The 25,701-nt window shown below is 36.3% G+C and overlaps 1 protein-coding gene across 5 annotated transcripts in view; it reads right to left on the bottom strand.

The window, feature by feature from the left end:
• Nucleotides 1-25,701, bottom strand: part of SLC41A2 (solute carrier family 41 member 2) — a 107,618-nt gene that overhangs the window by 75,776 nt on the left and 6,141 nt on the right. For 2 of the 5 annotated variants that reach the window (XM_044384473.3, XM_026499766.4), the window contains exon 2: nucleotides 9,552-10,276. In XM_044384473.3, the coding sequence (XP_044240408.1) occupies nucleotides 9,552-10,106 (555 nt within the window). In that variant the 5' untranslated portion in view covers nucleotides 10,107-10,276. Of the gene's footprint in view, nucleotides 1-9,551; nucleotides 10,277-20,878; nucleotides 21,211-25,701 lie in introns of those variants that run through there. The other 3 variants (XM_044384471.3, XM_044384474.3, XM_044384472.3) reach the window with 3 other exon arrangements.

Raw genomic sequence — 25,701 nt, 5'->3', positions numbered from 1 at the left:
ATAATGCTGATGCTACTGCTTCAGGGAGCACACTTTGAGAACCACAGACTCAGATAAACAAAAAGACCATGGAGGAGCCAAGTCCTCTATGTGAGGAGTCACTACCCTAAGGTGCTGTTCTTGCCTCCTGTGCATACTTTCCATCTCCATTTTCCTTAAAACAACGTCCACTTCCTTTCACTTGAAACTCAGTTAAGTTCCTATTCTTTGTGTTTCTAGTGAAACTGCTGATCTGAGTGACCATCTGTCCCGAGACAGAAGTGTAACTCAAACAGGGCTAATCATATTATTTCGTCTCCCTAATCACACTGGTCTCCCGGGGGTAAGCATGTGACCAAAGACAAGCCAACTGAAGAGTTCTTCCTCAGAATCTTCCAAACTGAAAACAGAGGATAGCTCATTCTTTCCCTTTGTAAAACAAACTAAAAGGATATGACCCTACAACCGTCAGGAGCTATGCGCAACAGGACAGAATGTGGGCAACAACAACAACAACAACAACAACAACAAAAAATGGAAATTGAAATGAGAGACAGAGAAAAGATAATCATAAGTCCCTGATCTAGTTATATCTGAGGTAGGCTGTACACCTATTCCTCCCAGTTACAAAAGACAACGCATTCTTTATTATTATTATTATTGCTTAAAATAACTGGTTAGTTGGGTTTCAATTTCTTACAACAGAAAAGTTCTGACACACAGAAGGTGATCCAAAGATATGGCCCCTATAAACGAGGAGATAGTAGAGTAAGTAGTCAAAAGCCAACTTGGGTTGAATTCAGCCACTTACCAGTTGTGTGACCTGAGGCAAATAACGTAATAGCTAAGCCTCTACGTCAGATGGAAATAACACCACCTTTCTCAGAGTCCTCATAAAAATCAGGTGACATAACTCACGCAATGCACTGACAAAGAACATTCAATGAATGATACCTGTTAATATCACACCATTTACTGAACATTGATCTCCCAGGTACTATAACTGTGCTTCACAAGCTCTTTTACTAAGTTCTTTAATTTCGGGCCCAGGATGAACAGAGCGATGTTGTCAGGCACAAGCACACAAAGGTAGTTTAGGTGGGACGAAAGCTTACTCCTTGGGGTAAGCCTGAACGTGTATAAAGAACACTCCATATCCCTATAGGACTTTTTGGTACTTCAGTAGAATTCCTATAGCACTCTTCTTCTAAAGGTACTTAAGTGTTCAGTCATACACTTTAGTTACAATCTAAGTATTCGTATTTCCCACTATTACAAAAAGGCATCAACACTGGGGTAAAAATTCTAAATTTGAATTCCTACCCTGTATTTGCTAGCTGAGGGAGCTCTCTGAGCCTCACTCAAATTCCTCATTTGTAAAGTGAGGAAATATCTAAAAACTCAATTTTTGAATTATTACTCCTACTCAAAACAGGCGATCTTGGCAAATTTTCTCAGCAAACCTCAACCGACCATTCCAGGCTGACTGATAATTAAAGAATAAAAGTAAAAAGCAGAGAGGCAGGGTTAGAGCAGGTCTTACATAAAACAGGGAGTAGATGTCCTACTAAACAGAAAGCAGATAACGGCCAAGCAATCTACCCTAATTTGCCATCGGCCACATATTAAAGTACTATGTTATGTTACTGCTTTAAGACGCGAATGGCCATTTGACTCCTTATCCCGAATTTGATAATCCAGCTGAGGCAGCACATGTAACAGCACCTGTTAGGGACTGAATTGTGTCACCTTCGTAATTTCTATGCTGAAGCCCTAACCCCCAGTGTGGCTGTATTTGGAGATAGGGCTTATGAGGGGGTGATAAAGGTTACATAAAGTCATAGCGTAGGGCCCTAATCTGATAGAGCTGGTGCTTTTATAAGAAGAGTAATAAGAGGCACCAGCCCTTGCTCTCTCCAGTATGAGAGGACACAGAAGACAACTCTCTGCAAACGAGAAAATGAGCTCTCCCCAGGAACAGGATAGGCTGGGACCTTGATCTTGGACTTCCCAGCCTCCAGAATGGTGACAAATAAGTGTCTAATGTTTAAGCAACCCAGTCTGTAGTATCTCATTATAGCAGTCCAAGCAGACTAAGACAGTACCAAAGACAAACTTTAGTTTTTCAGCTGTTTAAAACTGGCCCTGAACTCTCACATTACAGGTATGTAGCCCTTAAAGGATTACAAAAGCTTTCACATGCATTAAATTTATATAAGGTGTAGTGGTTAAGAGGACAGATACTGAATTTGGACCAAGAGCCTATCCTCAGCTCTATCACTTAATAACAAAGTTGTTGGGTTGTTTGTTTGTTTTTTTTAAATAAAACAAAGACAATAGCTCCTTCCCTATAGTTCTCTTATAAGGATTAAAATAGATCATGTATGTAAAGCGCTTACGGCAGTACCTACAGCAAACTTTCAATAAACGGTGACTGTTCAACATAGATTCAACAAATATTTACTGAGAATCTACTCAACCTGCTAGGGATATAAGGTGAAAATTTTTTTTAAAACTTACCAAAATAAATACAAAAGAAATAGAAAATTTTGATTAGCCCTGTGACTGCTAAAGAAACTCAAGCTATAAAAAAATATTCCCCCACAGAAAATTGCAGGCCCAGATGCCTTCATCAGGGAATTATACAAAATACTTAGGGAAGAAATAATGACAAAGTGACATAAACCTCAACAAAGAATAGGAGGAAAAAAGAGAACACTTTCAAATTCACTCATGAGACTAGTACCACCTTAATGAAAACTGCTAATGACATTATGAGAAGGACAAATATGGGCTAATCTTATATATGAATATAGATGCAAAATTCTTACCAAAATATTAGCAAAATTAATCAGAACTGTATAAAAAGAACAATAATTCATGACCAAGTTATACTTATCCCAGAAATATAAGATTGGTTTAATCAATATAATTCAACACAGCAACAAATAAAGGGAAAAAATCATATAGTGTTAACAACAGATAGAAAGTATTTGATAAAATTCAACATCCATTCATGATTTTTAACACAAACCTTAGTAAACTAAAAAAAGAAATGTCCTTAATATAATAAAGAATATTACAAAAATCAATAGCAAACCCCATACTTCATGAGGAACTGTTGAAAGCTTTCTCTTTGAGATCTGCAACAAGACAAGCCTGCTTTCATCACTTCTATTTTATAGTGCTTTGGAGGTCCTAGCCAGTACAGAATGGCACCGAAGTAAATAAATAAGTAAATAAATAAATAAGGTTTAGAAAGAAATAAATACTGTCATTATTTACAGATAATATGCTTATGATGAAGCCTTCCAAAATAATTTACATATAAATTATTACTATTAGTAAGTGATTTTAGCAAAGTTGCTAGATACAGGGTTAATACAAACACAAACAAAATGAATTTTTTAAAGAATTATCCCATTTACAATAGCATAAAAAGTATCAAATAACTAGGAATGAGTCTAACAAAAAATGTAAAAGACCTGTGTTCAGAAACTGGAAAACATCAGAGAGGGAAATTAAAGATGACCTAAATAAATGAAAAGGGCTATTCCATGTACATGTATCAGAAGAGTCATCATTATAAAGAATAAATTCTCCTCCTAATTATCTGTAGATTCAATGCAATCTGAATCACAATTGCAACAACTTTTCTTGTGGAAATTGACAAGCTTTTATACTAAAATGTGCATGAAAGTGCAAAGGGAAAAGAATAACCAAAGCACTTTGAGGAAGAACATGGAGAGAACATTCTCTACTAGATATTAAGATAGTGTAGTATTCATGCCAAGCAACATAATACACCAAAAGAGCAGAACAGAGAGCCCAGAAACACATCTGCACATAAATGTGTACTTGATTTAAAACAAAGACTTTGGTTATATAATAGTGCAGACACAACTGGAAATCCATGTGGAAAGAAAAAAACAAACAAAACACAATCCCTACTTCAAACTCTCTATAAAAAATTATTCCAGGGAGACAATGATTTAAATGTAAAAGGTGAAACAACAAAACTTTAAGAAGATAATTTAAGAGAACATCTTAATTACCAGAAAGTATGGAAAGATTTCTTAAACAGGAAGCAAAAAGTACAAACCATGGGAAAGTGGGAAAAAAAGGCACTATATCAAAATTAAGAATTTCAGCTCAGTAAAACTCACTGAAAGAGTGAAAAGGTAAGCCAGCGAGGAGAGAAAGATAGTTTTAATACATATAACTAAAGGACTTATATCCAGAATACACAAATAACTCTTACAAATCAGTAAGAAAAAATCTAACAATCAAATAAGAAAATGAGCAAAAAACCTTTACCAGTAATGTCCAAATACATGGTCAGTAAACATCACTAGTCATGAGGGAAATCCCCATTAAAACCACCACACATATGCCAGAATTTCTCAACTTAAAAAGACTGCTGATACCTTGTATAAAGAATACAGAACAATGAGACCTCTCATACACAGCTAGTTAATCTGTAAACTGGTACAACCATTTGACATATACTAAATGTAAATACCTGTATATCCTAAAACCCAGAAATTCCATTTCTACATGTATATACAACAGAAATGCATGCACATGTGCACCCGGAATCTGGAAACACCAATGAGCTCAATGTCCATTAATAGCAGAGAGAATATGTTGTGATTGATTCATAATTGGATTAATATATAGCAACAAAAATAAATGAACTACAGTTTCATAAAACTTACATAATGTTGAACAAAAAAAGCCAGACACAGAAGAATATATATTCTACACTTCATTGTATGAAGTTTTAAAAAAATTAAGTAAAACCAAACAATGGTGTTTAATGATACACATTTATAAAGACGAAGTACAGATCATAAAATCAGATTACTGATTACCTTTGGTGATGGAGAATATAGGGTAGCAATCACAAGGGAGCACAAAGAAAACTAATGAAGTACTGCTACGATTCTGTTTCTGATAGTTACATTGGTTGTTTGTGTCATGAAAATTCACTGAGCTGTACATTTTTGGTTTTCATACTCTATATGTGTTAATTTTCACAATTAAAATTTTTGAAAAGCATATTTAAATGAAATTTTTCAAAACATACGTTTTTATAATTTTTAACACTAAAGTTTAATATTATCAATCAATTATACATGTGTTGTTATCTCAATTAGTATCAATAAATAAGTAAACATTACACCAGAGGAAGGTACATAAGCTATGTAAACATTCTAATAATCTATACTCTAACATATTAATTTTATAGATGTTATTATCACTCTAGATTAAATGTTGAGTTTCTTCAGAATAATTGGTATATCAAGAAAAAAATGTCATCCGGAAACAGCTTATTCATTTTAGCAGTCGTGATACTATTGTAATAACTTGAAACAATTATATTTCAAGTGTACAGGTAGATTTGGTCCTCTCTTAGTTTTATAGTCCATTCAAAGATTCAATATACTTTCCACCCCCCTCACTCTAACTTCCCGTCTCCCACTTATTAAGACCTACCCAGAAAATCTACAAAATCTCCCCATCTCAATATCTTTTTTTTTTTTAAGATTTTATTTATTTATTTGACAGAGATAGAGACAGCCAGCGAGAGAGGGAACACAAGCAGGGGGAGTGGGAGAGGAAGAAGCAGGCTCCTAGCGGAGGAGCCTGATGTGGGGCTCGATCCCAGAACGCCGGGATCACGCCCTGAGCCGAAGGCAGATGCTTAACCACTGTGCCACCCAGGCGCCCCCCATCTCAATATCTTTAAATTAATTATATCTGCAAAGTTTCTATTTTCCCCAATAGTTTTTTTTTACTGATGGATAATTAATGTACAATGTTAAATTAGTTTCAGATGTACAATATGATTCCACAATTCTATACATTACTCAGTGTTCGTCAAGATAAGTGTACTCTTAATCCCCTTTACCTGTTTCACCCAATCTCCCCACCCACCTCCCATCTGGTAACCATCAGTTTGTTCTCTATATTTAAGAATCTGTTTTTTGTGTCCTTTTTTTGTACATTTTTGTTTCTTAAATTCTACATATGAATGAAATCATACAGTATTTGTCTTTCTCTGACTTATTTCACTTAGCGTTATACCCTCTAGGTTCATCCACGTTGTTGCAAATGGCAAGATCTCATTCTTTTTCACAGCTGAATAATTCCATTGTATATATACCACTTTTTCTGTAACCATTCACCCATCGATGGACACTTGGGTTGCTTCCACATCTCACCTACTGTAAATAATGGCACAATATACATAGGGGTGCATATAGCTTTTCAAATTAGTGTTTCCATTTTCTTTAGGTAAATATCATAATGGAATTACTGGATCATATGGTATTTCTATCTTTTAATTTTTTAAGGAATCACCATACTGTTTTCCAAAATGGCTGCACCAATTTGCTTTCCCACCAGTAGTGCACTAGAGTTCCTTTTTCCCCACATCCTCACCAATACTTGTTATTTCTTGTGTATTTGATTTTATCCATTCTGCCAGGTCTAAGGTGATATCTCATTGTGGTTTTGATTTGCATTTCCTAGATGATTACTGATGTTGAACATGTTTTCATGTGTCTGTTGGCCATCTGTATGTCTTCTTCAGAAAAATATTCAGGTCCTGTGACCATTTTTAATCAGATTATTTGTGGGTTTTGGTGTTGAGTTGTATAAGCTCTTCCTATCGTTTGGATATTAACCTTGTATTGGACATATCATTTGCAAATATCTTCTCCCATTCAGTTGCCTTTTTGTTTTGTTGATGATTTCCCTCACTGTGCAAAACTCTTTATTTTGGTGTCATCCCAATAGTTTAATTTTGCTTTGTTTCCCTTGTCTGAGGAGATGTATCTAGAAAAATGTTTCTCTGGCCAATGTCAGAGAAATTACTGCTTGTGCTCTCTTCTAGGAGGTCTACGGTTTCAGGTCTCGCATTTAGGTTTTTAATCCATTGAGTTTATTTTTCTGTATGATGTGAGAAAGTGGTCTAGTTTCACTCTTTTGCATGTAGCTGTTCAGTTTTCACATCACCTTTCGCTGAAGAGACCATCTTTTCCCCATTGTATGTTCTTGCCTCCTTTGTCATAGATTAATTGACCTTAAAAGCATGGGTTTGTTTCTGAGAGCTCTATTCTGTTCCACTGATCTATGTGTCTATTTTTATGCCAGTACCATTCTTTTCTTTATTTTTTTCTTAAGTAAACCCTATACCCAATGTGGGGCTTGAACTCATGACCCTGAGATCAAGAGTCACATGCTCTACTGACTGAGCCAGCCAGGCGCCCCCTGTTCTGATGACTATAGCTTTGTAGTATATCTTAAAATCTGGGATTGTGACACCGACTAGCTTTCTTCTTCTTTTTCAAGGTTGCTTTGGCTATTCACCATCTTTGTGTTTCCATACAAACTTTAATACTATTTGTTCTAGTTCTCTGAAAAATGCTGTTGGTATTTTGATAAGGATTGCATTATATCTATAGATTGCTTTGGGTAGTATGGGCACTTTAACAATATTGGTTCTTCCAATCCCTGAGCATGGAATATCTTCCTATTTGTTTATGTCACCTTCAATTTCTTTCATCAACATTTTATAGTTTTTAGAGGACAGGTCTTTCACCTCCTTGGTTGTTTAATAATAGGTATTTTAGTATTTTTGGTGCAATTGTAATGGGATTGTTTTCTTAATTTCTCTTTTTGCTATTTCATTATTAGTGTACAGAAATGCAATAGATTTCCGTTATTAATTTTATTGTATCCTGTGACTCTACTGAATTCATTTATCAATAGTAGTTGTTTTAGTGGAGTCTTAAGGTTTTCTATATATGGTATCATGTCATTTGCAAATAGTGAATGTTTTACCTCTTCCTTACCAATTTGGATGCCCTTTATTTCTTTTTTCTTGTCTGAATGCTGTAAAATCCAATATTCATCTTAAGACAGTTCTTTTCATATCCCTTCTCCAACTGATGGTGGAAAAATTGTTTCTATTTATGTGTGTTTTCCATTTAGATAAAAATGCTATCTGTTATAAAGTTTTTGTGTGTCACAAATGACCTGAGATTTCTTTTAGGGAGCAAGCAATGAAAGACAAGGGCACATAAATGTCATTCTATCTAACACTTTCACAAAGCCAATCTTTCTCTGATTGATGAATGAAAACTCATAGTAACAGAACACCAGATTTTAACAACTTACTACTTTAGAAAGATAAGTATATAATAGGGAACTCTGTAACCATACTACATTAAGAATTCGTACAAATCAGTAAGTAGCATATATACTTTTAAAATGGATAATAGATATGAAAAAGTAATTCATATAAGAAATATTCACAGAAGAACTAAGAATGGCCAATAGACATATGAAAACATGCTAAACATTAATAATAATTAAAGAATGTTAATTAAAATATGAAAATATTTCCCTATCAATTACTGAAAATGAAAATGATCAAGAATATTCAACACTCATAAGGACATGGAAAAATAAAAGTACTTCTACATTGATGGTAGGAGTATAAATATTTGGTGCAATCTTTCTGAAACTCAATCTGATGGTATCTATAAAATCTTAAACACATACACCCACCCTAATCCCCAGCAATCCCATCTTTAAAATCTATCCTAGGGGGGCGCCTGGGTGGCACAGCGGTTAAGCATCTGCCTTCGGCTCAGGGCGTGATCCCAGCGTTATGGGATCGAGTCCCACATCAGGCTCCTCCGCTAGGAGCCTGCTTCTTCCTCACCTACTCCCCCTGCTTGTGTTCCCTCTCTCACTGGCTGTCTCTATCTCTGTCAAATAAATAAAAAAAATCTTTAAAAATAAATAAATAAATAAAATCTATCCTAGGAAAATATTAGTGTAAGTGTATAATAATATATTTATAAGGGTATTCATTATAGCATTAGCATGGGAGAGTGAATAAGTAATTTTTAGTATGTACATACAATGGAATATGAAGCTCTCATTTTAAAATGCAGAACATCTTTGTTTAATTAGTTTGGAAAGACGTCTAAGATCTATTATTAAGCAATGAAAATAAGTTGCAGAAAAATATATCTAGCACTTCATTTTTTTCTGAAAAAGAAACTCTGCACATAGGTATATATGTAAGCATAGAAAAATGTCTGCAAGTAAACACAACAAACCAACGATGATAACCTCTGGAGGGGAAGAGAGTTTGGTTTGAAAAGGAGGAAAAGGGAAGATTTCTTATCTTTCATTTAATACTCTGCATTGTTTGAATTCATTTCCATAAGTATGTTTTTATTTTAAAAATAAAGAAGTATTTAAATATAACATTTATTGGGTTTTGCACTGTACTCATTTTGGGGTTATTTTATCATTATAATCCCTAATGAAGAGTCACTTGACAGTGAGAATGAGACTATTCTCTTAGAACCTCTAAAGGAAAACAAACGAACACAAAAACACCTAGACACAGAAGATTCTCTGCGTGAGTCAGCATTTCACTAAGGGATAAATTAAATTAAATCTAAAGTAAATGTTTGAGATTAGTAACCTACACAAAGCACTTTCAACAACAAAGACAGTGAAGATAAACAAAGAGACAAACCCACCTGGACTATATCCAAAACCATGCCAGCTGAAACTGTTCCAAAACCAGCTAGCAAAAATGGCACCAGTATTTGCAGCGCCATGACACCACTGGATTCCTTTGGTGATTTCTGGTTTGCTTCCACAATGGTGTCTTCATCCCCATCACTAGATGCATCTTCATTCTGTAACATGGCGGCAGCTTCCGCAGTGCCCCTTCCATCACAGTAATTGTAGTTGGCATAGTCATCATACTTGGGGCTACAGCTTGCTGGTGCGTGCCCATTATTGCCATGAAAAGACTGCTCTGAGAAATTGTGAAATTCCATGTGCTGCTCAGATCGATTGCTGAAAGTCTGTGCTGCTGTTGATAATCCATCTTGCCAAATGCCATTTGCTTTCTTGTGCCTATCTTCCTGGTTTTTCTGATAAATTACTGGAACCATACTCAATAATAAGTTTAAAAACTTATCAGACTGAATTGTATTTAAGCTTAAAGTCCAGTCCACTAAACCTCCTCCACTACTTGGACCACTACTTGTGTTATTAGTAATAGATCTTCCTTTGCTATTAGTCATATTGTCATCGCAAAAGACCCTGTACTCCTTAGATCTCAAGCTTCATGAACCATTGCAGGTAAATCAGAACCACACAAATACTGGTTTAAATTAAGATGCTGACTTCATTTTGTAGTAAATAATGTTTCTACTAATAAAAGGTGTTTCCAAGTTCCACAGAGGAATTGGATCTGAAAAGAAGAAAATAAAATAATTTTTAAAAGTCAGATTAACAATCTTGATACTTGAGATTCTCATATAAAACACACATGTTCTTAAACCAACCCAAAGGTAATGACACTATACTTTGTGGGCTTAAACACATAACTGTTTTGAACCATACAGCTACTCTGTAAACAGAAACACAGTACAGAGCTATTGTGCTCAATCTTTGTTAAAAGCATTTCTTACCTTGCACACTTTACCTAATTGATACCTATGTAAAGCCATCAAGTCCCTGAAGTTCTACAGTGGACAAATTAAAGGGATGGCTTCTGGGGCGCCTGGGTGGCTCAGTCGGTTAAGGGACTGACTTCTTGGTTTAGGCTCAGGTCATGATTTCATGGGTTGGGAGAGCAAGCCCTGGTGCGGGCTCGGAACTCAGGAGGGAGTCAGCTTGAAGGTTCTCTCCTGCCCCTCCCCCACTCTCGCATGCAGACGCGTGGCCACACTCTCTCAAATAAATAAATATTTAAAGTGATGGCTTTATTCACTATAGAAAGGTCTCAGAATCAAATTGTTACAACACTTCACATATGTCAGTACATAATAAGAGGTAAAGTACATGGCATTATACTTTAAATATTAAATGGTTACTTTATTTACAACTTAATGTAATATATATTTTATCAAAATGTTACTTTTATTAAAATATGAGGAGACAATGATAATGGTTGCCATAAAAATACTTGGTAAATATTCTGAATACTGTTCAGGGCATCTATTCTACATATAAAAATAGGTTGGAGTCATATTTGTACGAGTCATTATGATTGACTTAGGAATACAATCTCTGTTATCTACCAAATAACCACCAGGAAAAGGGATTACAGATACTCACTAAATGCTCTACTTTGCAAGCCAACCAAAAGAAAGCTTATAATGCACTTAGTATTTAATGCTCTTCTCAAAGTCTGCTCTGACCCCCAATCCCAGGGTAGGCCGTGAGTGGCCAGCCAGTGACCAAATCCTCTCTGAAGACTCTGAACTAAGAGACACAGACACATACTGTAGCTAGTTCACCAGTGATGGTCACTGAAGCTGCAAGATCATACACCCAGGTAGAGAGCCCGACTATTTGGACAGCTGCTGCCATAGCTACAGAGGCTTTCAAAGCGATCTACTCCAATGGGTCTAAAGGCCTCAGGTCAGGAACACCCAGGCCTGCCTTGTACTTCCAAGAGCATCCGAGATCAAGAAACTGGCACTTATTTGATGACGGATAGATGACCTCACTGCTCAACGGCACTGCCCACCCACCCAGCAAGACTAAGAATTATTGTTATCGGTACTGCTGCTTTTAAAGAAAATTATTATATCCTTCAACGTTTGTTGCCAATGCCTTAGAATGTCCATCTCTACTCCTTGGATAGATCAGTAGCGAGGAATGGCAAACAGAGGTATGTAGCAGGTGCTAGGGCCTGTCTCATCTACTTCATCATTCACTCACTCTCCTTCCTTCCTTCTTGTGATTGTGGAGGAGTCTTGGAATTCCTACTGAGAAACATTTTAAAATAGATTCTAGGACCTCAGACCTACTGATGGAAAATCTGTTTGAGGCCTGAACATCTTTCTTTTTAAACTCCCCAGGGGATTACGGTGCAGCCTTCTTGTGGACTTGCCCTGAGAATCCAATGAGTAGATTAAGTATTGGTTGCATTTCACTGCCTCAAGGAGATCTTCAATTGAATAAAATATAAAACAAATCTCAAAGGGCTCAGGTGAGCAAACAAAGAGATAATTTGTGATAAAGGCTACAAAGGAAACAGCTGATTTAATGAAGAGTGAAGTTACAGGGCTACTTTAGAGTAGAAGGCCTCTGGAAGAGTTTTCTCACTTCTCTTTGAAGTGACATCATCCTGAAGCTCCCACTTTATCTTCCACCTCAAAAAGTTCCCTCTACCACCACTACCACCACCAACACTACCACTTGAAGGGAAGCCCATCTACGTTAAAAGAGGATCCACAGAAAGAAAGAATTAAAGCCAGGAGATGAGAGGGTCTCATAATAATTAGAACCTCTATTTCATTTATGTAAAGCTCATTTCAGCCTTCTTGTTCCCAATTATATGCACCAATAGCTCTTCATTGTGTAAGCCAGTCTGAGTGGTGTTTCTGTCCTAACAGCTTTTTTTTTTTTTAAATAATGCAATTTGGAATTCGTAGGGATTACTTTGTTATAAGTAAATGCCATAGATCACATATCACCATTTTGCACTGAAAAATGTGTTTATTTTTATTTTATCCTTCATTTTATCCAGTTAGTGAGTGATCATCAGTTAGCCTAATGCTTACGTACTGACAAGTTCCATTAGCTCCCTTAAAGACTCCTTAAACTTTCTTCTTTCAAAGAAACCGCCTAGGAACTCACTGAGCAATGGATTACAATCAAAATAATTCGTAATGGATTTAAAATGAGTAATGTACATATATGCCACCAAATAAAAATGGGTTGTTCTACATTATTTACCCGTGTATGAGTAAAAACAGGTAATAATTAAAAAAAAAAAAAACGGAACCCTAGCTTTAAGGTACTTAGGTTAAAGAATGCCAATGGAGGGGCGCCTGGGTGGCTCAGTCGTTAAGCGTCTGCCTTTGGCTCAGGGCGTGATCCCGGCGTTATGGGATCGAGCCCCACGTCAGGCTCCTCCGCTGGGAGACTGCTTCTTCCTCTCCCACTCCCCCTGCTTGTGTTCCCTCTCTCGCTGGCTGTCTCTGTCAAATAAATAAATAAAATCTTTAAAAAAAAAAAAAAAAGAATTGCCAATGGAGATATTTATGAGTCACTTCTCAGCTACTTACTAGGTTATATTAACCTATTACCAACCTAGCTGAGAAAAAACAGTGTCTTTAGAGCTTTAACAGAGTGGCCTTGGTTTAAAATCTGAATTCTGTGTGTCAGTTACAAAGAAATAAATCTCTAAACAAAGAATCTGCTACTCTACTCACTAATGGCCAATATTTGCCCAAAACAGAAGTTGCAAATTAAAAAAAAAAAAAATCTGTAGCAGTAGAGTACAAGGAGAATGGTTAAAACAGTCTTGGGACTTTTTGTATCGCAAAATCCCTAAGTGAAAAAAAAATTATTTATCTATACTACTCATCTAGTGTCAGTAAAAATATAAGGCATGATTCAAAAACCCTAGATTGAGTGGCTGTATCAAATACTATTATTTAGCGGTTTTGTTCCAAAGACTCTTTAGGTGCTATGCACAAACAACACAGGGGCAACTCTATTGTAGTGCCTTAGACCCTTGTTACTCAAAGTACAGTTTATGGTCCAACAGCACTGGCATCACCTGGGAGCTTGCTAGAAATGCAGGATCTCAGCTCCCATCCCTACCCCAATCTATGAATCAAAACCTGCACTTTTAATAGCATCCCCAAGTGATTTGTGTACACATAAAAGTTGGAGGACCGCCTCCCTGTACATTCAAAAAAGAATCAGATTTACATTCACTACACTAAAAGTGCGATGTCAGACTTTCAAATGTGAACAAGCACATGAGCACTGGTAATACATAAAACAATACTAGTGCAACAGTAGCTTACAGCACCTTGGAAAACAGTGAGCATTATCTACTAAAATTAAAGATATATATGCCCCACATTCCAACAATTCCCTAAGTTCATACCCTGAAGAAATTCTTGCACTGTACATCAGAAGACACATAAAAGAATGTCCTCAGCAGCATGTTTATACTAGCAAAAAACTGAAATTAACTCAAGAGAAAACCTGAATTGTGGGATATTCACACACCGGAATATATGAAGGGTATGATAAACACAAATTTCACGTGAATGGTTATATTTGGATAAGTGATATAAAAGCAGACAGAGGGCTTCAAAGGTATTGGTTATATTTTTTCAGCTTGACAGTGGATACCTATTTATTATTGTCCTTTATTCATATATACTACATGAGTGTTTCAGTATACATGATAGTGTAGATTTTATTTTATTCCCATTATTGCTGCCCTCCTGTAAGAGAATCATCTCCACCTGTTGCCCTCTTACTTGAAGGGACTATGAGAGGATTATAATTCCTCATCTCCACTGACCTCACACTTGGCCACGTGACTTGCATTGGCCAATGGAACGAGAGCAGCGGCAACACCTACAAGCAGAGACAGTTGGGCTATGTCTCCTTTTCCCTGTCGTGAGACTGGCACATCCTAGGTTACTGCTGCTTCTTCAGGCTGGGTCCTGGGACAAAGACACATGCAGAGCCCCAGCTGTTGCAGCCAATCCATGGTAACTCACAGGCAACAGGTAATGTGAGAAAGAAAGAAAAGAAAAGAAAAGAAAAGAAAAGAAGAAAGAAAGAAAGAAAGAAGGAAAGGTTGTGGTTGAAAGCCACCAAGAGTTTGGAATTATTACCACGGCATGATTTAACAAAAGCAACCTAACAGTATATATTTAGAAAAGGACCCTGACATACAGATTCCTACCTATTTTAGTTTAGGTGAATTTCTGATACACCGAGCACTTAGGGGTTCCGTCTATAATTAAAGAGTTTTAAAACAGTGGTTTGCAAACATTTAGATCTCATTAACCAAACTTCCCATCAGATTTTACCAAGTTAAAAACAATCTTTCCCAAGAGGCACCTGGGTAGATCAGTTGGTTAAGTGTCCGACTCTTGGTTTCGGCTCAGGTCATGATTTCAGGGTAATGAGACTGAGCACCCCATAGGGCTCGGTGCTCAGCATGCAGTCTGCTTAAGATTCTCTCTCTCTCTCTGCCCCTCCCCTGCTCGCACATGCTCCCTCTCTCTCTCTCAAATAAATAAAATCTTTAAAAACAATCATTCCCCCCTCGTGCCTACTAGAATTACCATCATCAAGAAGACAAAAGATAACAAATGCTGACTAGACTGTGAAGAAAAGGGAACTTTACTCCCTGCTGGTGGGATTGTAAATTGGTACAGCCATTATGGAAAACAATATGGAGGACCCTCAAAAAATTAAAAATAGAAATACCATATGACCTAGCAATTCCACTTCTGGGAACATACCCAAAGGAAACAAAGCCACTAACTTGAAAAGATATCTGCACTCCCGTGTTCAGAGCACCATTATTCACAATAGCCAAAACATGAAAACAACCTAAGTGTCCACTGACAGGTAAGTGGACAAAGAAGTCATGGTGTATAAATATACATACACACATAATGGAATATTATTCAGCCATAAAAAACCAAGGAAATCCTGCCATTTTCGACAACATGGATGGACCCTGAGGGCACATGAAGTGAAGTGAAATAAATCAAAAAGAGAAATGGGAATACCATATAATCTCATTTATGTGTAGAATCTTTTTTAAAAAAGAAAGAAAAGAAAGGAAAAAAACCCCAAACTCATAGAAAAAAGATCAGACTTGTGGTTACCAGAGATGAGGTCGAAGAGTACAAACATCCTGTTATAAGATACACAAGTACCAGGGATGTAACGTGTAACATGAAGATTACCGTTACCACTGCTGTAGGATATATAAAAGTTGTTAAGAAAGTAAATCTTAACAGTTTTCACCACAAGAAGAAAAAGGGTTTTTCCCCCTCATTTCTTTTTATTCTATCTATATGGCATGATGGGTGGTAACTAAACTTAAGAATTGTGGTAATTATTTCACAATATACATAAGTCAAACCTTTATGCTGTAAACCGGAAACTCACACAGTTTATATCTCAATAAAACTGGGAAAAATTATATATGTGTGTGTATATATATACACACACATATATATACACAAAGTCTAAAAATTATTATATCTCAATAAAACTGGTAAAAATTTTGCATATATATATATATATACACAAAGTCTAAAAATTTTAAATCACTTTTTCTAAAAAATAAGTGCACATTTTAACACCAAGAATGTAGAAGGGGAGGGGCGCCTGACTGGCTAGGTCAGAAGAGCATGTGACTTGATCTCAGGGTCATGAGTTCGAGCCCCACATTGGAGGAAGAGATTACTTAAAATGAATGAATAAATTAAAACTTAAAAAAATAAAATAAAATAAAAAGAATGCAGAAGGGGCAAAATCTCAGACTACAAGACAGCCTTTCCATTGAACACATTTAGATTTATGAAGAACTCACTCCATGTTCCCTATGATCGTTTTGTCATGGGACAGCCCTGGTCTACAGAGTCATGTCAGGGAATGATTGACTTAAAAGAATATAAACTAATACCAGACACTCCTTATAAATTCAACTTCAGTTACAAAAATGAAAAACATTAATGTTCAAATTGCTTGTTTTTAAAAGTTAGGAAAAAGAGTAATGTATGAGTGTCGATTTACTAAACCATTATCTCAGAGAAAATCTGCTCCTTGTGCTGGAGGAAGCATTCTGTCTCATTGCAAAGGTTAAATAATACACTTGAAAAATCCGGCACAGCTATGAGTTAGTAGGCCTGTCATGCCTAATTACTAAGAAAGGCATTAAATGAGAGCTTAATACTTTGTTATATTCCCATAACAAAAATGTTTTGAGTTACTCTGTTACCAGTATTATCACATTTAGTCAGAAAACTCAAAACTTGTCCAGCAGGTGGGTATTTTATACTTGTATAAATATATTTGCACAAATTGTGTGCACTCCGTCTGCTCCTTTCATTTTCTCTTTGAGTATATATATTTTGTGTTTCTGTTTGTTATTCAAAAGTAAGCAGTAACCAAACAGGATATATTATGTGGTCAGTTAAATTAGCTTTCAGAAAGGTTATGGCAAACAAAACCAGAACTCAGCTGATACACAAATTACTTCCTTGTTTCATAAAAAAATATTGATTCATTCTTTTGAATAACACTTAACTGTTTAATCATATAATAATTTCATAAAGAAGGAGTATGTCTATTTAATTTGCTTTCTGCAGCACCCAAACAGTAAGTTGACTTTATGGCTGTTAGTTTTCTTTCATTTTAAGCTCTAAAACTGTATAAACTTAAATCTTCACCAATTTCTCTCAATGATTAACTTCTTCTATTTAAGCAAAACCAATGTTTAAAAGCCTTTTAAGTATCAGCTTCATTACCTGAACCTCAGATCCTCCATTTGTTACCCACAATTCCCCTTTCCCGAAGAATTTACCCTCAAATCAGCAGGTATCCCAAACAGCTCCTAAACACATCCCTCTGGTTTTCTCGTGTTCACCCTAACACCACTCTCTCCCATTCAGCTATGACAAGCCCGCCTCCCTTGGGTGCTCATCAGAACCCGGGAGGACACCCTAGTCCCATTTATGAAGATCAGAGACCTTGACTGCTTGACTATTGAGTCATACTGAGAAACTCTCTTCTCCATTCAAGCTAGCCCTACAGCTATTACTAAAATCATTTCTCATTTTTAGCCCTTTGATTTCATCATCTCACCCACTGGGCTCCCTACATTGCTTATTTGGGGTTCCTAATGTTTCACCCTGACTCAATGACTTCTACTAGATTACCTAAACCAGGTAAGTGATTCTCTTTTCTCTAAGCTTCCTTTATTCAATCCAATTTCCTTTATTCTGCTTTTCCACTTCTACACTTTCTACCCAATTGTTCCTAACATCTAGGAAATTCTACCTCATTCAAAAGGCAATGATGAAATTATGAACCTCAAAGAAATCTACCCAAATTGATATAAAACTAAGGGTACAGAGAGGAAAGGACAGTCAAAATTAAATCCCAAAAATACAGTTAGCAATTTTCCTATCACTTACACTTTTAAAAAAGAGAACTTTTTTTTAAATGAAAGGTATCCATTTGGTTGCCCAATGCCAATTCCCACATGACAGAAATGATATGTTGCATTTCCTGTGATCTTTTAATATATCACTTGGCCCTCAAGAGAAATCAATATGGTGATGTAAAAGAAATCTCAAGTATTCCAAATGCACTATCGCTGCTTGGCAGAGGTATATAATTCATGGTATTCAGTTAAGAATGTATAACTAGAAGAAGTCTATGAATGTCTTCTGCTCATGTCCTGTAGCTAAACAAGGAATAGGAACTACCCACAATTCTAAGGAATGAAGGTGAGCACACTCAATAACTGTCCCACAGACTCTATAAAGTATAAGTCTCAAATTGGTCCAAATGACAGCAAAGTTATAGTAATTTACATATCTTATAAATTTTTATCATTGTTCAGCTCCTTTAAAAGTCCTTAGAAACTGAGGGGCGCCTGGGTGGCTCAGTTGGTTAAGCATCTGACTCTTGCTTTCAGCTCAGGTCAAGATCTCAGGGTCCTGGGATCAAGCCCCATGTCTGGCTCTACACTGGGAGCCAAGTAGGCTTGGGATTCTCTCTCCCTCTGCCTCTGCCCCTTCCCCCTGCACCCATGCGCACACACTCTTTCACACTCTCTCTCAAATAAATAAATAAATAAAATCTTTTTTAAAAAAGTACTTATAAACTGAAATATAAGACACACTACGTCACAAACACTGTCCTCCCTGGTTAAAAGGCTCACCTCTAACATACAATGAAAGTATCTCCCTGCTTTTTTTTTTCTTTTTTGGCTAAAATACATAATTAGCTTCTTTTAAAAATCTTGACTTCTTTGACTTAAACTGTATTTAAGCACTCACATAAGTTTCATTTAGGTAGGAGGTAGTGATATCAAACTTTCTTGGCAAGCTAGGAAAACCTGGGAGAAGTGAAAGGACAATTAACAGCCATTTCAGTAACACTGAAGTGCTGTAAAATTGGTGGTCCTGATAATTCCCAAACAAGCACAAAAGCTTGAGCAGTCACCGCCATGATTCAGCTACTGAGATCCAAAAACTAGCTGACTGCATAAAACAACCACTCAACTCCAAGGTTGCCCACTGACAGAAAAGAGTAATGTCATAAAATTTATCAGTTCTTTCTATATGCCTAAAAGACAACCAAATATGTTTTAAGCTCAGAAAAATAATCAGGGTATAATAAATCTGTATAATAAATCCTCAACACATCTCAAATAATTTTTCAAAGAAAACCAGATCCGGAGCAACTTTGTTTTCAGAATCACAACCTTCAATTCCACTAACTAACCCATTAATTAATTTATTTATTTATTTATTTATTAGTTTTTGGAAGAATGCTCTCTTTAGAAGGATACGCCCAAACAAGCTAATGAATCAACTAAAACACAATTCGCAGTTAAACCATTTCTACTTATTGAGAAAGTGTTAACAGAATAAATATGTGTGTGTCCAAAGAACTAAGTGTACTGTATGAACAAAGTACGATTTATCCTACCAAGTGCCATCAGTTAGATTACATCCAGTCCCTAACAAACCAACCAACTAAAAAAATGGGGGGAAAAAATTCAATCATTTAACTAGATATTCTGATTAAATTCACAGCAACACAAAAATTCTTTTTGTAACACAGGAAGTCAACTATTACCAGAAATATCAGTTAGGGCTACTGTTTGAAAAAACTTGAGGAATAGTTGGAAAGCAAAGGAGTTCAATCAGAGAACCCTGTTCTGAAGCTGAGAAACTGCTTTTCAATAATAAAACAACGTATTTTTCTCTTACTCTATCTTAAACATTTCTTACATGTATCTTATTTAAAAACTACCACTTAATGACTCACTCCTTTAATTGACAAGCAATTGACGTTCATTAATTTCCTGAGAACTGCTGAGAACATCCCCTTCTCATCAATCATTCACGTATAAAGTCATATGAAACTTTATTTATAAATAATAGCTACAGATAGCCTTGCTACTGAAAACTGGTATTTTTACCTTTCTTTAATAAATATTGAGACAACTTTTTTTTTTAATTCAGCAGTGAGGAAACTTACAGGTATATCAGAAATTCAAATCTATGATCAATTTATTCACTTAATGTTATACTTCTAGTTTTATTTTCTCTGGTACTAGCTTTGTAATTTTTTTTTAAACCAACATTTCTTGTAGGTGTTGTTTTCTATAAACTGACTCAACACTTCCGTGTAAAACATAGTGTACATAAGAATAAAACATAAATACGTTTCCTTACAAGTTTTCTCTGGCACTTGTAAATCTGAAATACCTAAATTTAGAAAGTAAGTTATGAGTTCATCAGCATTTCAAATGAGTAAAAATTATTATTCAGAATTCATACAAAAGTGTACTTTCATACTTTCCCCCATAACATATCCTTATATTCTTAGAATTCAACTCTAAAAATGCAAACCCACTTCTGGACCAACATACAATATACACTTAGCTCTCTGTATAATTAAACTGCAAACTGAAAATGAAAGCTTCCAGAATTTTAAGGTGCAGAAAGGTTGCCTAAGTACCAAAATTTAAAAGAAAAAGAAAATCCTACTTTTAAGAACAAAGGAAGAAAGAAGCTAACGTGTCCAAGTTTAAAAGAAAAATAAAACTTTGTTTTTAAGAAAAGTGAAAGGAAAATATGATTTGCCCCACGTAAAGTTAGCATTTTTCTTCTACACTTTAAGACCTGGAGTGTCCCATAATTTTCACGGTATCTCACTTCAACTACTTACTCAAAGCACGTCTAACCATCCACCGCCCCACCCTCTCCCCTCTCTCGGAGGTGAAGCAGCATCCTGGTGCACAGGCCGCACTAAATTCCATTACCTTCCAGAGTGATGAAACAGGAAAGTTTCCTCCCTGAGGTGATCCTCAGGTGGGAGCCTGACATCACCTTCCCTTAGCTGGGACACCCTCACAATGGTACCACGCAGGAAAACGAAGCTGATCTACCTTCCCCAACTGCACCTTCCCTTCAGCGGGCTCCCTGGTACACAGTGCTGTGAAGTCAGTTCAAGTGCACGTCCTCAGGACAAGAGACTCTATGTAGATTACATAAAGGACAAGTACACAGTGTTACGTTACTCAATTATCTTGGCAGCAAAGTGAAACAATGGCCTAACTCAGTATCTTTACTCCCTGCAATCAAGTCTCTCCTCTACCCTTTGGTCAGGGCTGTGCACCTTTTTATTCAAATATCAGTTTAAAAAAAAAAAAAGGGAGGGGGGAAGCTCTAAATCCAACTTGAAGTTCAAGCTAACTACCCTCAAAGCCACCTAAAAACCAACTTAGGTGTCATGATGGTCTTTGCTCAAAAAATGTCCTGACTACCCTTCCTTCTTTCCCAGTTCATTTGAAGCTACGCTTCTGATGTCCACTAGCAAAGAGGGTTTTTTTAATTATTTTGCTTTTTCTCACAGAAGCAATAGATCTTCAGTGCAAAAAAAGAAAAAAGAAAAAAAAGGATACATAAAAATTGTTTATTCTGGAAACCCATTATTCAGAGATAATCACTGATGACATATTGGTATATATAACTTTTTTTAACTATACTTTTTCTCTGTATATGTTTAAAACAAAAATAGGCTCATATTGTACATATTATTTTATATCCTGCTTTTTGCATTTCATAAAACATCCCCCAATTTCCTTATCAATAATATTCCACAAAGTTACTTTTAATGGTTACTTACAATCTCCTCTTTCTAAAACTCCTAGGAGCTCCTAAACTGCCACTTTCTTTTTTTTTTTTTTAAGTTTTTATTTATTTATTTGACAGAGATAGAGACAGCCAGCGAGAGAGGGAACACAAGCAGGGGGAGTGGGAGAGGAAGAAGCAGGCTCACAGCAGAGGAGCCTGATGTGGGGCTCGATCCCATAATGCCGGGATCACGCCCTGAGCCGAAGGCAGACGCTTAACGACTGTGCCACCCAGGCGCCCCTAAACTGCCACTTTCTTTCCTACTTCTCCCTCTCCACTCATTCCCCAGTAAGAACAGCCCAACTAAAAGGCCTTCATTTAATGAACACAACCTAACACTGCCAGATAGCTGACATTCTGTATTCATTTTTCCATTTTTCATAGCCATGATTTCATTTATATTTGTTAGATAATTGTGAATAATTTACTGCATCTGCCCCACCATGCTCCAAAGCAGGGCCAGATTACCACTGAATCTACGGTGTGTCTCCCCCACAATCCATCACATATATTTCAAAATGATAGTAACTCCAAACAAATTAAGAGTCACAAAAAGGTATGATTTTTCCCAGAAAGAGTACCTCATTGTTTCTTTAAAAATTACAAAACATTAACGTCTTTCTCTCTCTTTTGGTGCTTCCTAGCTAATGCTCAAACACATGCTTAGATTGCCTACATAGCACTGTTCCCCAGGGACTGGGAAAGGGCTAGGTTTTGTCCTAAAGAGCAGTATGATTTCATTTTTTTCCCAGGTTTTAATTTAAACTTCAGTTAGTATAATTACACTAATACAGTGAAATATTAGTTTCAGGTGTAGAACTTAGTGATTCAAGAGTAACATGATTTTAAATTCGGATTATAAAATCTATGCACAAAATCCCATACCTGACTGAGTACAGAGATTTCAGTTAAGCACATCTTGAAAAGGATAGAATATTACCTGCCTGTTCAAAGTTGTTTTACTGATGTGGAATCACTGGCAAATGCCTTATGCTATGTTTGAAACTGTACAAAGCTTACTGAGCTATTTGCTATCCTTTCATTAAATGAATTAATCAATAACAGGACTTGCATTGAGTGATTTTATGGGGAAGTTCCAAGTGACTTATTCAGCAAATCTCCACACTTCAATTAAGAGAGAAGATTTTATTTCAAAAAATTCAATGTCAAGAAGCATCACCACACTAATGAATTGACAGTAGTTAAGACCTTGGGCTCCAAAGTCAAACTGCTTTGGCTTAAATTCCGACTTTCACTAGCTGTGGGACCTATGCCTCTATACTTCAGTTTCCTCATGAAAAAATACCTCCCTCATTGGGTTTTTGTGAAGATTAAATGACTTAATACCTGTAAAGTGCATAGATCAGTGTATTGAGCCCTCAAAAAATGTTAATTATTATCATTATTCATCATTCTTTCTATGTATTTTTATAAAAGGTTAAAAACCTAATTTTCCATCTCTTTCACCCCTAAGGACTATACAATACGATATGATCACAAAAATATTGTACATTGCTGTATTGAACCCCTGGCTTGTAATTTTCAGATCCACTGTTATGTTCCAATTTTCTTTAAAAAATCAACTGAGGTTTAATATTTACCTTTTATATAATTTATCCCATCCTACTTTTTTTTTTTAAAGATTTATTTATTTTTGAGAGAGAGAGACAGCGAGCAAGGCGGGGAGGGGGAAAGGGAGAGAGAAACGTTGACTCCGTGTTCAGCACAGAGCCCAAAGCAGGGTTTGATCTTACGACCCTAAGACTATGATCTGAGCCGAAACCAAGAGTCAGAGGCTTAACTGAGTGCACCGCCCAGGCGCCCCTATCCCACCCTACTTTTGATTAAATTAATCAAACTGCCAGCAAGCTATAAAGTGTTGTATACGTATATACTGGCCACTATGCACATACACTACACAGTACTTACATATACTGAACAAGACAGGTCTTCAGGAAAGCACAGTGTTTTAAAAGAAAAAAAGAAAATGAAAGCTGGAATAGGAAGTAGTCCTAATACCATTGTTAGGTTTACACATCATATCTGATGTATTTTTTCATTTTAAAAAGAGATCTAAATAACATTTTTACAATCTACGAATAAAACAGACTGCCTTAAACCACAACTGTAAGGTTTATTCTGGACCGAAGAACTAAGTCTCAACACTTGGAAAGATGGAATCCATCACGAGTTTGCCTGGGATTATTTTGAAGCCTTATAATGAGGAAAGGCTAGAGGACAAGAGTTTTCTGCCTTTTTTAAAGAAGAAAATTCAAATGTTACTATAAAATTATAGTAAAAATAACATACAAGAAAGTGGCAGATATCACGAAGAAAGCAGTAGACTGAGCTCTGGACTCTCACACAGTCTTTTTTTGAAAACCTGGGAGACACACATGTTCACACATTGCAGTTTAGGAAACTGAGTCTCGAAGACGTTAAGGAATATGCCTAAGTTGTAAAGGTAGTAAGGTAAAGATGAAGGATCTTGAATTCATGACTTTCTGACTAAGCAGCTGGTGATAAAGAAGACACAACCGGCATTCTGTGTTATGATCCTTCCACACCAGTGTAAGTGGCCACACGGGACAAGAATGACACAACCAAGGCCCTTCCGAGGCTCTTTCTCAGCTCTGCTCATGCCCAACACTGGAATCCAGTCAACTGGATTCAAGTTATTTAACACACTTGATTGCTCAAGAATGAAAATCGCTCCTTCTTAAGTCTCATCCCTAATTCACAGATGAACTCTGCATTGTCTTCTATTACTCAACTAATAAATGAGCAAGTATTTACTGAAGACCCAGAAAGGTAGCTGTATCATAAAGTGCCCTTTTTTGTAAGTGCCACATAAATCTGTAGAAGGGACCACTTCTATTTTTAGTACCTGCTCCCCCAACAATGCCCTTACTTTGCAAAATACATTATTGCCCTTATTGACATGAAGGTCATCCTTTACTAGTTTATGAGCTTTTGATACAAAATTCTACATATTTCCCATTCAGTATCAGTCAAAACGTGGGTGTTCACTAAAAATATGTTGAAAGAAGGAATGAACAAAACAATGGTGAGCAGAACCTTAAAGAATAGGTAAGATTTAGAGAGATGGGAAAAAAAGGCAGGGGTGGTGGGGGTGGGGAGGGGCAGTGAATTCTAACAAGGTGACTGGTTAGCAGCCAGAAGACTAGCGAGGAAATCAGCAGAGGTCTGTGTAGCACATTCCTGTCACCGTGTAGCAAAATGGTAAACTGGGTAAGATCTGGAATTCCTGAGCTGGAATCCCCTAGAGGGCTTAGGACTTCATTTTCTAAATTAGGCCCATAGTTTTTAAACACTTGTTTTTACTGCAGAGCAATTATTTGTTTAAATCAAACCCTATGTGAAATCCCTATATATAAATAGGAACAAACAAAGTGGTATAGGGTTTAGCACCCTGGTTCCCACACACTTGGTCTTCATCTACTCAACCTGAGAAGAACCAGAAGCCCCTTCATGGCAGCACAATTAAAAAATCACTTGATTAGAAAAAGGTCTGGAAGGACAGATACCAAAGTGCTTAGAGTATTTACTTCTAAAGAACTAGGTTGGCTTAGGTTGGGGGCAGGGGGTGGGGTGGGATAAGGAAGGACTTGAAATACCATTTTCACTTTTTAAATCTTGCATATTTTTATATTATTTGAATTTTTGCTTATATTGAGCCCTTTTTTTTAACTTAAAAAGTAATAAATAAGAAACCATTGCTCTAAAATAGCACTTTTAATGCTTAAATTTCAAGTGCATTGCCACATTTTAATGAATCATTTCCCTATAGCAGGACATTTTCTTGACTAAACTACACTGTAATGAAAATGAACATCTTTGTGCATAATAATTTCCCATACTTAGAATTATTTCCTTAGGATAAATTTATACAAGTTAGCAGTTTCAATTTAGGTTCTACGATGCACTG

Source organism: Ursus arctos, unplaced genomic scaffold (assembly GCF_023065955.2).
Source record: "Ursus arctos isolate Adak ecotype North America unplaced genomic scaffold, UrsArc2.0 scaffold_21, whole genome shotgun sequence".
Taxonomy (NCBI): Eukaryota; Metazoa; Chordata; class Mammalia; order Carnivora; family Ursidae; genus Ursus; species Ursus arctos.
Note: the sequence above shows the minus strand (reverse complement) of the source record. Positions and strands in the feature narration are given on the sequence as shown.